The sequence below is a fragment of the Daucus carota genome, chromosome 5, assembly GCF_001625215.2.
Source record: "Daucus carota subsp. sativus chromosome 5, DH1 v3.0, whole genome shotgun sequence".
Taxonomy (NCBI): Eukaryota; Viridiplantae; Streptophyta; class Magnoliopsida; order Apiales; family Apiaceae; genus Daucus; species Daucus carota.
Genome location: NC_030385.2, coordinates 2,094,357 through 2,107,588, shown reverse-complemented (window position 1 = coordinate 2,107,588; position 13,232 = coordinate 2,094,357). Strand labels below are relative to the sequence as shown.

Genomic DNA, 13,232 nt, shown 5'->3' with positions numbered 1-13,232 from the left:
CATATTTAAACTATTAACCCATCTTCAAACTCAAACATTGAAAAAATCTCAATTTTGAAAGAAACATTTTTTAACAACAAATATTAAAAAATTCGTATTATGACTTGACATTGGCAAAATCTCCGTATATTAGTATCTGACAAACCTAATAAAAAATTTAATAATAAACATCCGGAGATAATGTATTTAAAAGTTCAATAAAATAATTATTTCCCGAAACACTTATTTAACAAAACTTCTGAAATCTATTTTGCATCGGATCTTTGTAGCACACGGCGACCCGCCCACAAATCATCTGTAACATTGATGATTTCCATTCCAACCATCGACCGTATCTATACATACACGTCCCCTGTATGTACAGTGTTTTGTTTTTGTTGTAGCACTCTGTACGCTTCTAAACTTTACCCAATTTCTGCACTCCAAGTTACAATCTTTCAGTCGTAATTGTAATTCTCCATTGCTGTAATTGCCAGCACTCAATTCAGTATTCACCAGGCATCTCTCTCTCTCTCTCTCTCTCTCTCTCTCTCTCTCTCTCTCTCTCTCTCTCTCTCTCTCTCTCTCTCTCTCTCTCTCTCTCTCTCTCTCCCTCTCTCCCTCTCTCCCTCCCTCCCTCCCTCTCCCTCTCTCTCTCCCTCTCCCCTCCCCTCCCTCCCCCCTCCCTCTCTCTCTCTCTCTCTCTCTCTCTCTCTCTCTCTCTCTCTCCTCCCTCTCCCTCTCTCCCTCCCTCTCCCTAACCCTCCGTTGTGTGCTTTTTTTTTTAATTTCTGAGTTTAGATGCTTAATTATTAATCCTGATCACTAGTGTGTGCAATAATTGTTGTGAATGGGTATTATTGTGCTTGTAGTTTTTATTGATGTGACAGTTTTCTCGTTATAATTTTACTCGATAACAAATGAAACAATCAATTAACAAAACAGATTAGGAAAATTAGAAGTTATCTGTTCGTGTTTATTGGTGCTATTATATGCTAGTTATTGATTATCCTGTTAAATTCATGAGTTTCGGTGGAGTTCGGGTTAGTGGAATTTGATAGTTTGTTGATTTTGTGGCATTGAGGGTTAAATGATTTTGATGTAGATTTGTGATGGGAAGTTAGTTGATGCGAGATACGTGACTCTTGTGATAGAGTGTTTTAGTTTGATATGAGATGATTTGGTGCTCAATTGAGAGGTAGAAGTTGTTTTCGGGTTTATGTAGTGCGAATGTACTAGGACTTGTTTTCCGGTGGATAGAAGTAATATGGTACATTATTATATGATGATAGTAAAATACTATAGCAATGGAAATGTGTCGACAAAATCAATCTTGCATATTTTATTATTATGATTATTTTTTGCTTAAGTGAAGTCTGATTTTGGTATGGTTACTCAAACAGTTATGTTGATTTGGTGTATTTTTATCTCCCCTAAAGTTAGGACTTGTGCACAATGGAGGATCTCAAAGAACGCCTACTTGCACCTGGTTCTCTTTCAAATCTCAGAGATGGATCTTTTAGGCCTTCTGCTTCTGGTCGTCAGGCTTTCCAAGGTGTAGATGTTTTAGGCCTAATGAAACGGGGCCAAGGTGTTCGATCATGGATTCGTGTTGATACATCTGGTGACTCTCAAGTTATCGAAGTTGATAAATTTACCATGATGCGTAGATGTGATCTCCCAGCTCGTGATCTACGCTTGCTTGATCCTTTATTTGTTTATCCTTCGACGATTCTTGGTAGAGAGAAGGCCATTGTTGTAAACTTGGAGCAGATTCGATGTATTATTACAGCTGACGAGGTTTTGCTTCTGAATTCTCTTGATAGTTACGTATTGCAGTATGTGGTGGAGCTACAACGAAAACTGACAACTAGTGGCGTAGGTGAAGTTTGGCAGCTTGAAGGCAATGAGTTTAATGGAAGGAGAGGAAATAGGAGCTTTAATAATATTTATGAGAACACATCGCCTGACTACTTGCCGTTTGAGTTCAGGGCTCTTGAAGTTGCTCTAGAGGCTGCTTGCACATTTCTGGATACCCAGGTGCGTAAAGTAGAAGCATTTCCCCAGTTTTTATATGTAGTGGAAGTTATATAATCAAATATCATCATCTTGACATGAGCACAATGTTTAGATTGTAATTTCCAAGAAATGGGTGCACACTAGAGTTGATCAAAAGCTAGACCTTAGGTGCCACCTCTAGAACCCATAAGTGCCACCACAGTGGAACCATGGCACTACATTTCATTTATATTTAAGAAATATTTCTTTTTTGTATGTCTTGTTTCTATTGTGTATGTGTTTCTCTATCTGAACATTTTATTTTTTTGGTATTCTGAGGTAATTAGTATTTTAATAGCCTAAAGATGCATCAGGCTGGCGAATTGGAGATTGAAGCTTATCCATTGTTAGATGAACTTATATCGAAGATCAGTACCTTAACCTTAGAAAAAGCTCGCCGACTTAAAAGCAGGCTTCTGGCCTTGACTCGGAGAGTTCAGAAGGTAACATGTTCTCTTACTGGTATTGTTAGTTTTTTCTAAAAAATTTAATTAACTATATATTCTTATATATTTATTGTGACTTTAACTCTTATAGGTCAGAGATGAGATAGAGCAGTTGATGGATGATGATGGAGATATGGCAGAGATGTATCTTACGGACAAGAAAAGGCGAATGGAGTCATCGCCATTCTACGGGGATCAATCTTTGGCGGGATTCGGATGCAATGATACTGCATTATCAGTTTCTGCTCCAATTACTCCTGTTTCTTCACCTCCTGATAGCCGAAGGCTTGAGAAAACATTAAGCACCGGAAGGAGCAGGCATGGAAGCATGAGGAGTACAGAGAGTACAACAGACCGGATAGAAGAGCTGGAGATGTTGTTGGAGGCATATTTTGTTGTCATTGATAGTACCCTCAACAAGCTGACATCGGTATGTACTTTACCCATAATGTGTTTCAGATAAATCATTAGTAGAACGAGAATGTTTTAAAAAATTGATTAGTTTTTCCTCATGACAGCTGAAGGAGTACATTGATGACACAGAAGACTTTATTAACATTCAGCTGGTATGTGCTTTTTATTGCCACATATCAACCTCAACTTCAATTTGATAGTTTAGGTTGTGGTGTTTCTTCATGCCATAGTCAATAGAGTTTAATAGATTAGGGTGAGCGATGTCCATTTATGCAGGAGTAGGATGTTTTTTGAACTTTAGTTAGCAGACGATGACCATTGAATTCTACTATCTAGTGACCACTTCACGATGCTGAGATGCCTTTATATGTCCAATTTAAACAAAGCGGTTTGAAGAATTCTGATTGATATGGTAATAACCACCGTAGTATTCTCCCTATGTATTGTATGTCTGTGGCAAATGATTTTCATTTTTCACTGTTTATTAGTTAATGTGCACAGCTTTCTCACATCTTAAAAATGTCTAGAGATTATATATTGACCCAATTTGAACTCTAAATTTATTCTAACCTTAAATCTATCAGTGACATGTTTATTGCTTGAATCTTCATTAGAGACAGTCTACATGATGAACCCTCAGTTTTGTGAAAGATCCCGACCCCAATGCACTGATACTTCTTTTGTCAATCTTGGGCCCTGTTTTGCAATTAGCGGTTAGTGGATTGAATTATCAGTTTTGACTGGCTGATTGAAGTAGCTGTTTTGACTAGTGGATTGAATTAGTTGTTTTGTATGAAAACGTTTGGTAAATAGCTGTTGAATCAGCTTTTTGTATTTTAAGTAGGCCCATGGCAATCTCTAATTGAAAAAGCTCCTCCAAGTAGCTTTTTCAAAATTAGCTTTTCGAGTCCAAACCGCTATTTCAATCCGTTAACTACCAAACACCAATATTAGTTGATTCGCATGGTCAAACATCTAATGTGGCCCAAACCTCTAACTTCCAAACAGAGCCTTGATAATTCTATAATAAAAAATTAGAAATACGGGCAATGTATCAGTGATATACTCCTTAGAAAGACCTTTCCTTGGTAAAAGATGAATCTAGCATGCTTCCAACTACGCCTGTCAATGGAGGGTAGATGCTGTGTGTCCGTACTTGATATGTACTCTGCCAATCCAAGTAGTGAATCCAGGCTAATATATTGAATGAACATGATTTAATGTGGAGCGCATATAAATTGACCTTTGAATAATTTAATGAACCTTGAAGTTTATAGATGTAGTTGAATGTGATTCATATTTCTAATTTTTTAGATATATATAGTTTGATAGCAGTTCAGTATCTTGCCCACAATGCAAAATAGAAGAAGATAATGCAATTTTGGTTTGCACATAGAACAGGGAATCTTTGTTTACCATCTGTAATCTGGAAAATAATGTGCATATTGTACTTGGACTGAAAGAATCTGGTTTTCGCAACTTCAGGATAACGTTCGGAACCAGCTTATACAATTCGAGCTGCTACTTACTACTGCGACTTTTGTTGTTGCTATCTTTGGTGTGGTAGCTGGAATATTTGGCATGAACTTCCCAATAGCATTTTTCGATGTTCCTGGCGCTTTCAAGTGGGTCCTGATTATTACTGGAATCACAGGGGCTGTCATATTTTCTACTTTCTTGTGGTATTTCAGATACAGAAGACTGATGCCACTTTAGATTATGCAAATGAGAACTTGTTCAGATAATCATCAGGCAAGTAGTTTTCTTGAGTATGGAGATAAATTTGAGTCCTATCGAGTTTTAAATCTCAATATATTGCAGGATAAAATCCTTTGATTTATCACAAAGTGGGACTTAATTTGGTAGATTTGAAAAGGAAAAAATTCGTTTTTTCCGATATATTTTTCCAATGCACTTAGCCTGGAGCTGGACCATTTGGGAACTGTCCAGTTGGACAGAAAAGACAGTCTAGTTCACTTTAGGGCCCTACTGTTGCATGTTATTATTTTATATATCAATTTTTTTAGTGCAAAATGTGTTGTAAACTTTCCTGGTATGCCGAAGTTCCTTTCCAGAGATTCATATTGCCATTTAAATTTAAGAACATAGTGGCATAACATATTTTTATTAAAGGGAATATGGAGATCATTCTCTGTAGTCCAGATGGTGCAATGTGTAGAGGGGATAGGAAGTTGAGGGATGTGAAGTGTTCGATATGTGTAGAGGTGGTTAGTAAGTAGAGGGATGCGAAGTGTTCGATTCTAAAACCGTAAAGAGCATCTACAATGGGTGTTCCGGTGTTAGAGACTATATTGATTAGTTATATTTTAAATATAGCACGTTATTATTGCTTCAAGTTATAAATAGAATGTAGTGTTTAACATGGTATATGATAACGTGGTATTTACTACATTCATACAGGATTTTGGCGGCTATAATTATAGATAAAAGGAACTCAGCTTACTCAACTCGTTTGGTGGCAAACATATGCCATCTCCGATGTTATTAGGTTATTGATTAGCTAAAATATTATATAATAAATTTTTGTTCAGAAAAAAAAATAAATTATAAAATATTATAAAATTGTATTTTATATGCACCTTAATATACATGTCGAACAATGATTTTTTTATAGAATTGATTAGAACGGATGAAGTAATAGAATAGGAGGAACGTAACATTTGTGGTTATGTTATTTAAGTTTGCTTTTCTGATGGTAAGTTTCTAAAAGAGTCAACAATTTAGTCATCAAAAAAATAAATCTTTTCTAAAAGTTAATTAAATAGTTAACGGAATGCTTAAATTTTATTATTAAGGTAGCGTTTGTGACAAGGAAAAAAAATGTTTATAATTCAAGGATAGGTTTGTAAATAAACAGACAGTTGAGTAATAAAAAAAATGATTTCCCCGCATGAAAACTACAAACATGAAGCAAGCATCATTATCTATTTATTATGTACTGAAATCTTGTATAAAAAATATATAATAATAACCGGTTTCATTTTGAAAAGTGTGTGATTTATATGTGTGATTTATATTTGATATAAATATTTGGAAGTATTTAGATTCGAATTTCGCACAACTCAGTTTTTGGTTGATCATTTCTGACTCAAAATGCTTGTGAAAAAAAATTATTGTTCTAAAATATTTTTCATTTAACTATTTCAAATGAACATTCCTTGTAAAACTGTAAATGGACAGGTAGTTAGGTCGACTAAACTTGACTTAGATAAAAACTCAGTTCGGTTCGATTCGACTAATTTTTGACTCGAGCTCGGCTCGACTCGGTAAGTTATACAGTATACTGTATGTTAGAAAAATCAAACTTATTTATATAATTTAAATGAAACATGGATTAACAAATAAATGGCCATCCGGCATTTAATATGATCTCTCTGCATTACTAACTGACCGGTATAGGGTACCAATATATTTTTTGAATATGCATAAAAATACTAAATGCAAGCCAAAATAAGTTTGAGCGAGTGTTTATGGTGTGACCCGTAGGTACTAGATCTAGAATCCAGGAGATAATTCATACTGAGTCTAGGGTTAAAAATGGGCGGAGACTTTATTTTCCAACCCCGCTCCATATATATTTTTCTTATCTCGTCCCCCTCCTCAATTCTTTGTGAGGATTTATTTTTAATCCCCATCTTTGTCCACCGGAAATTTTATATAATTTCGCCCCGTCCCGCCCTGCTGCTAATATTACACTTTAAATAATTACTTTAAAATTTAGTAATTTTTTCTTCAGAATTTAATAAAATTATACGAGACATGTATATTATAAGCAAAAAACTAAATATAATAGAGATCAAAAAGACATGTTATACATTGTACAATTATTGTTTTGTGTATTATAAAATAATAACATTAAATATAATAAATATATTATATTATATATAATTATTTATTTATATTGCGAGGAATCTCTGCGGGGATTCAACAAATACCATACTTGCCCCATACTTTGGCGGGGCAGAAAATCATTCCCCGTCACTACCCCATTCCCCATATTAGCGGGACGGATCTGCCCCATTCGAGGAGGGTTCTCCATTTCCCCCACCCCATTTTAACCCTAACTGAGTCGCTGATAATTTTTTTTTTCAAACTTTTAATTTTGATTTTTATATTTTCCAATTATATTTTTTTCACTGTTTTAAGAGTGTAGTCAAAGCCTCATAATGGAAAAAAAATTTAAATTTTATCGACCAACTTGATTTCTACTAGACTCGGTTCGTTAAGAACTCGAACTCGACTTGTTCATTAACGAACTCGAGTTCGAACCAAGAAAAAAGATCGATAAGACAATTGACTTTGGCACAACTCGAAAAAAAAATCTGACTCGAACTCAAATTCGATCCAACCCGGTTCATTTTTTGCCCTAGTTTCTAGTACATATTCCTGATAGATTTACGAGGTCGAACAATTCATACGAATAAATAATTTTTTTTGTTAAACACATTAAAAAAATGAACACGCTGTTGCCATTTATTTTTGGAATAGTGCTAGGTGTACAAAATTATGTACAAAAAATTGGTACATAATGACATGATAATTGATGTGGAATTTTTAATTAGGGTTGTTGATGTATTCAGATGAGACCATTCCAATTAAAACCCATCACAAATCATTGTGTACAAATTGTACACCAAGCATTTGTTTTTTATTATTTGACGCTTTGAGTTTTGGCACATACTTTTAAGTAATCTGACCGGCTAGTTAAAAATTTTATTTTGATTAATTTTTTTTGTGAATTAAAATTTTGATTAGATATTTTTATTTAGAAAAAAAATTAAAAATTATATTTCTAACTATCCGGTCAAAGAATTTAAAAGTGTGTGCCAAAATGTTAAAACGTAAGTAATAAAAAACATAGAGTCCCGAAAAGCAAATTTATCGTTCTGAGGGGTGCCTATAAAAGGTGGAGCACATCACATGAATTCAAATTCTGTGTTATATATCAGAACTCAGAACACATAATATCATATATTTCAAACCCACTATCAGTAACACCACAATGGGTAAGTTTCTCACCTTTCTCCATAAAACCCTTTCCGAGCAAACCTCTGCTGAATCTTCTTTTTCCTTTTTTCTTGAAACCCTTGTTGTGATTTGTATTTGAGTTGTACATATTCTTTAATTTCTTGCAAAACTACCAGCATTATTTTGGTTGCCTTTCATTCCCTTTATGCTTTCTGTCCGAGTAAATGCATTCTTTATAGGCCTTGAAGGGAGGAGCAGATTCTTGCAAAACATGGCAAAGGTTCTGAAGTTAAGAACGTTTGATATGTTATCTTGTCTTGATCTACCAAGTACCATAGGTCCATAGCTCTTACAAGGACAGTTTTGTAGTAAATGTGTATATCATACTAATATTGTAATTAGCTGTTAAATTTGTGAACTCTCATTGTGCAGTTGTTCAATGATTTTTGTGGGGTATGGTGTGTTTGTGTGTGTCTAATTGCCATATACCGGTGATCTATATGCATTCTTGCCTATATAGCATTCTATACTTATATCTTCAATTTTATTGCTCAAACAGGAAGCAACAAGAAGATCTTTGTGGCTGATAGGTCTTGGAGGGAGGAGGACAATTCGATCTTCGCAAAACAGGAAAATGAAACTTACATGAAGGATACACAATATGGTGGTATTTGTCACTATCTTCTAAACCCTCTTTAAGTATATTTTATTTCTGTTCTTTTAAGTATTTTGTTTTATCTTGATTCTATCATTTAGCATTTATTTGTATTTGTTTATATATATTATATTTTGCAAAGTCTGATGGTTGAGGTATTATTCACCTACAGTGTTTATAGATGAAGTTGTTTATATATTGCTATCCACAATTTTTTTGTGGCATATATGTTTGGAGTATAAGAATGAATCATGCATTCGATTTGGTTCTTTAAAGCCTTAAAACTGCTTAATTAAACTACCGGCAAATCTGCTTCCATTAACAGTGTCAGGAATGTCCATGTTCTTTCCACATTACTCTGGTCATCTTTCATCCCATTCATGCTTCCTGCTTTAGTATATGCCTTCTTGATTCTCTTTTTAATTATATTGATTAAACAGGAAGCAAGACGCATAATACTGTGGCTGATAGGAGGCAGGATCAGAAGCCCCTCCTCGCAAAGCAGGGCGAAGGTTCTTACATTAAGAATATTCGATATGGTTCCTGTTGAGTATATGCATTCTTGACTCTCTTTTTAATTTATTGATTGATTAAACAGGAAGCAAGAAGCATATCTCTGTGGTTGATAGGCCTTGGAGGGAGGATCATAAACTAAACTTTGCACAAAAGGGGGCTGGAAGTCACATTAAGGATTCTGAATATGGTAACTAAATACTTTAAAAGTAAACTTTTTCTAAATATGTATATTAAACAAGAATTATTAATTGTTGTCAAAATTGGTAACCTCTACCAATGCACCTATTCAATGATTTTTTTTATCTATTTTTCTGGTGATGTGTGTGCATATGGTGGACAGTGTTTTTTTTTGTTTTTAATTCTAGAGACTGGCTGACATTAAGATGAAATAAAACTACATGTGATTTGCATTCAAAGTGACATCCATGTGATTTTTGCATAATTCCAGGTTAAGTCCTCTGTATGCCATCTACGCTTTGTATTTGCAACGTGTTGTATTTCATATTTTTGCTATCTGCTTTAGTATATGCCTTCTTGATTCTCTTTTTAATTATATTGATTAAACAGGAAGCAAGACGCATAATACTGTGGCTGATAGGAGGCAGGATCAGAAGCCCCTCCTTGCAAAGCAGGGCGAAGGTTCTTACATTAAGAATATTCGATATGGTTCCTGTTGATTATATGCATTCTTGACTCTCTTTTTAATTTTATTGATTAAACAGGAAGCAAGAAGCATATCTCTGTGGTTGATAGGCCTCGGAGGGAGGAGCATAAACTAAACCTTGCACAAAAAGGGGCTGGAAGTCACATTAAGGATTCTGGATATGGTACTTTGGCTTTATCTACTAAATACTTTAAAAGTATACTTTTTTTTTAAATATGTATATTAAACAAGAATTATTAATTGTTGACAAAATTGGTAACCTCTACCAATGTACCTATTCAATGATTTTTTTTATCTATTTTTCTGGTGATGTGTGTGCATATGTTGGGCAGTGTTTTTTTGTTTTTAAGTCTGAAGACTGGCTGACAATAAGATGAAATAAAACTACATGTGATTTGCATTCAAAGTGACATCCATGTGATTTTTGCATAATTCCAGGTTAAGTCCTCCGTATGCCATCCACGCTTTGTATTTGCAACGTGTTGTATTTCATATTTTTGCTTCTGCTTGAGTATCCATTTAGATTTGTTTTTCAGATATGTTCAATTACTGTGAAAACAGGAAGCAAAAAGCAGATCCAGGAGACTGTTAGGTCTACCAAGGAGGAGGGTTCATTCTCAGAAAAACAAGGAAAGGGCCCTCAGATTAAGGAAGACAAACAGGGAAGACAAGGACACTCAGATGAATGTGACAAGGACAGTATGCGGGCTAAAAAGAACCAGATATTCATATATGCTGAAGAGTCGGGAAAGTGTGCTGAGGTGTATAACCTGCACCGATCAACTGTGGAGGACATGATCGTATGCTGTGAATGCAAGATGGAAGTTGAGCGAGTATGGGTGTATCTTACAGTGAAAGGTGTTCCTACAAGTAAAGTTCATGGAGGTCTAGAACAGATGCAGAGAGATGAAGCATTCCACAGGTTTAAAGACGGGAATGTCCATGTGCTGATAATCACCCCAAAGCTGTTAAAGTTGTTAAGAGGTCTGCCCAACAAGTTTGAGTTGCAGTTGGTGAATTATGACCTTCCAGTTGACTATGGGGAGTACAAAAACCGCATGTTGATAGCAGAGAAAGTTGTAACTTTCCTAAACCAGGAATCACCTAGAAGCTCTCTGTCAAAGCTTCTAGTTGATAAGGAGCTTGACGTCCCTGATCTTGTGCAAATGAAACTAGAAGAATGTCGCGCGGAGATTGTATGGGGTATTAAACCGGAGAAAGAAATATGGGATCATTAGGAGTATACAACTGCCGAAGACTGTTGCTTCCATAAATTTTCTGTATATTCTGCAACGAATTGTGAGTAACCTCTTCTTCTGCTTGTAAGTAACTTTGTAAGCAACTGACCAGCGTTTAGATAGTTTATTTCTCAGCAAAACAATAAAGAGTGCTTCCACAATTTATCCTAAAGATATGGAATGAATTTTCTAATAGAGTATGCCTCTGGCTCAAGTATGCAACAATACTATTACTCCGCGACTCCATGCAGTCTCTTTTCCTATTTTTATTAAATTTGGGTTTCTTCTGATTCCAGAGCATCTAGATCCAGCTTATTTTCATTGATGCTCCTGAGCTTCTTCAATCGACGATCCACTTCATGACTTTAATAGTAGAGAATATTTTTGCAAAAAAAATGTTAAGGGAGAATTAGTATCCCTTATATATCTACACCACAGAAATGTAACTTGTTGCCATGGAAGTTAACTTGTATAGAAAGAAACAGAAAAAGATGAGAGGACAGAAATAAGAGATTTTCAGAGATGAGAAAGAGAGATATTCATTTGCTAAAATTGTAAAAATTACAATACTCAGTTCCACTATCTTTATACAACTTGAATGGAAAAATCTCAACAGATTTTCCCGCCTAAACATGTCCAGTTGGCATTAGCCAGCTGTGTGACCAACTGTACAGACTAACAGACTATAACAAAAAACTAGATGCCGCACCATCAATCCTTCTCAAAACAGGGATTGAGATATCTGACAATAATGATCTATGCTTAAAAGAACTCAACCATAATTCTAACTAGCGAAAGAAATGCAAGAGCGAGAAAAATATAAAATATTTTAAAGATACTTACCATCTGAGCACGGTTGGATTAGGGATGGGCATTTATCCCGTCCCGCTCGACCCCGATCCGATTCTGTCCCGTTCGGGTCAGGGATTCGGGGAATTTTTCGGAGTCGGGACGAGGATCGGGGAAGATTTTATAAAAAATTTGGGGATCGTGGCGGGGTCGGGGTTTCGTGTCTCCCTGCCCCGATCCCCGACCCCAATTGTATATATATGTGAATAATTATATATATATATAATATATATATATATATATATATATATATATATATATATATATATTATACTAAATATATTATTAAAAATAGATACCTTATATAATATTATTAAAATTTTAAAAAATAATCTTAATTTTTATTGATCGATTATTATTATATTACAATATAATATATTTAATAATTTTAAAATTATCATTTATTTATATTATAAATCAATTTTAATATGATTTGATGTTAAAAATATGAGATAATATTATTTTATTAGTATATTATGAGTTAGTAGTTTGTGTTTTATTGAAACCAAACTACTAACTCATAATATACTAATATAAATTCCCCGAATCCCCATGGGGATCCCCGTTCCCCGTTCGGGGCGGGGATCGGGGAGGAAAAAGAATCCCCATCCGGGGTTCGGGGCAGGGTCGGAGATGGACATTGAATTCGGGGATCGGGGCGGGGATAGCACTCCCCGACCCCGAAGTGCTCCCGTGTCCATCCCTAGGTTGGATAGCTCAGTGGTCAATCCTCTGTCGTCTCAGATTTTTAGGTTCGATCCTGGCTCACCCCAAATTTACGAGTATTTGTCAAAAAAAAGATACTATAAAAAAATTTTCTGTAACTGGGCTCGTTCATTTCTGCAGCCCAGTTAACCACTATTTTTATTTTATTTAAACACTTTAATTTGATTCAAGCAGTTAACATGATTTTTTCATGAGAAAATAATAGTGATAGTAGTTGTGCTACAAGTAGAACATCTTCATAGTATCTTAAGTCATTTTTAAATATAATGTAAGAAATCGAATTTTAAAAATTTAAGAGCATCTCCAATATCCTCTTTATAGTGGTTCTTAAATTTAAATTAAACTTTAAAGAGGATAATAATATTAGTTGCTCAGTTAGGCTCCGAGCTGTTAATCACTTTTAACTAATATTTTATAATAAATTTGTAAGTTGTAAGCAAACATATTCGTTCTCCATCCTTGCCTTTGTACTTTTATACACATAACTTACTTTTAATAATACTAGCCTTTAACCCGTGCGAAGCACGGACGAGTATAAAGTTCGTAATTTATTATTTAAAATTTAATTTTTAATATCATTTTATTAGTATTTTAGTATTAATGGATTGAATTTTAGTTAAATTATATTATTCAATTGACTATATTTTCTCCCGATTATTTAAAAATGAACAAACTTTAATAAATACAGCTGATCGTGT

At 34.6% G+C, this 13,232-nt stretch overlaps 2 protein-coding genes across 5 annotated transcripts; both read left to right on the top strand.

The window, feature by feature from the left end:
- Window positions 1-234: 234 nt before the first annotated feature.
- LOC108223063 (magnesium transporter MRS2-1) lies at window positions 235-4,975 on the top strand. 3 transcript variants are annotated; one of them, XM_017397118.2, is made up of 7 exons: window positions 235-498; window positions 1,419-2,019; window positions 2,352-2,480; window positions 2,575-2,913; window positions 3,002-3,049; window positions 4,383-4,649; window positions 4,719-4,975. In XM_017397118.2, the coding sequence occupies exons 2-6, from the start codon at window positions 1,435-1,437 to the stop codon at window positions 4,611-4,613; spliced, it is 1,332 nt and encodes a 443-aa protein (XP_017252607.1). In that variant the 5' UTR covers window positions 235-498; window positions 1,419-1,434; the 3' UTR covers window positions 4,614-4,649; window positions 4,719-4,975. The 3 variants fall into 3 exon arrangements, with proteins under 3 accessions (XP_017252607.1, XP_017252608.1, XP_063950210.1); XM_017397119.2 differs by having other exon boundaries at window positions 1,423-2,019; window positions 4,383-4,975; XM_064094140.1 differs by lacking the exon at window positions 235-498 and adding an exon at window positions 756-1,177 and having other exon boundaries at window positions 4,383-4,975.
- Window positions 4,976-7,869: 2,894 nt separating this feature from the next.
- Window positions 7,870-11,159, top strand: LOC108223064 (uncharacterized). 2 transcript variants are annotated; one of them, XM_017397121.2, is made up of 7 exons: window positions 7,870-7,924; window positions 8,446-8,553; window positions 8,982-9,053; window positions 9,140-9,244; window positions 9,625-9,696; window positions 9,780-9,884; window positions 10,283-11,159. In XM_017397121.2, the coding sequence occupies exons 1-7, from the start codon at window positions 7,921-7,923 to the stop codon at window positions 10,957-10,959; spliced, it is 1,143 nt and encodes a 380-aa protein (XP_017252610.1). In that variant the 5' UTR covers window positions 7,870-7,920; the 3' UTR covers window positions 10,960-11,159. The 2 variants fall into 2 exon arrangements, with proteins under 2 accessions (XP_017252610.1, XP_017252611.1); XM_017397122.2 differs by lacking the exon at window positions 7,870-7,924 and adding an exon at window positions 7,944-8,166.
- The last annotated feature ends 2,073 nt before the right edge of the window (window positions 11,160-13,232 follow it).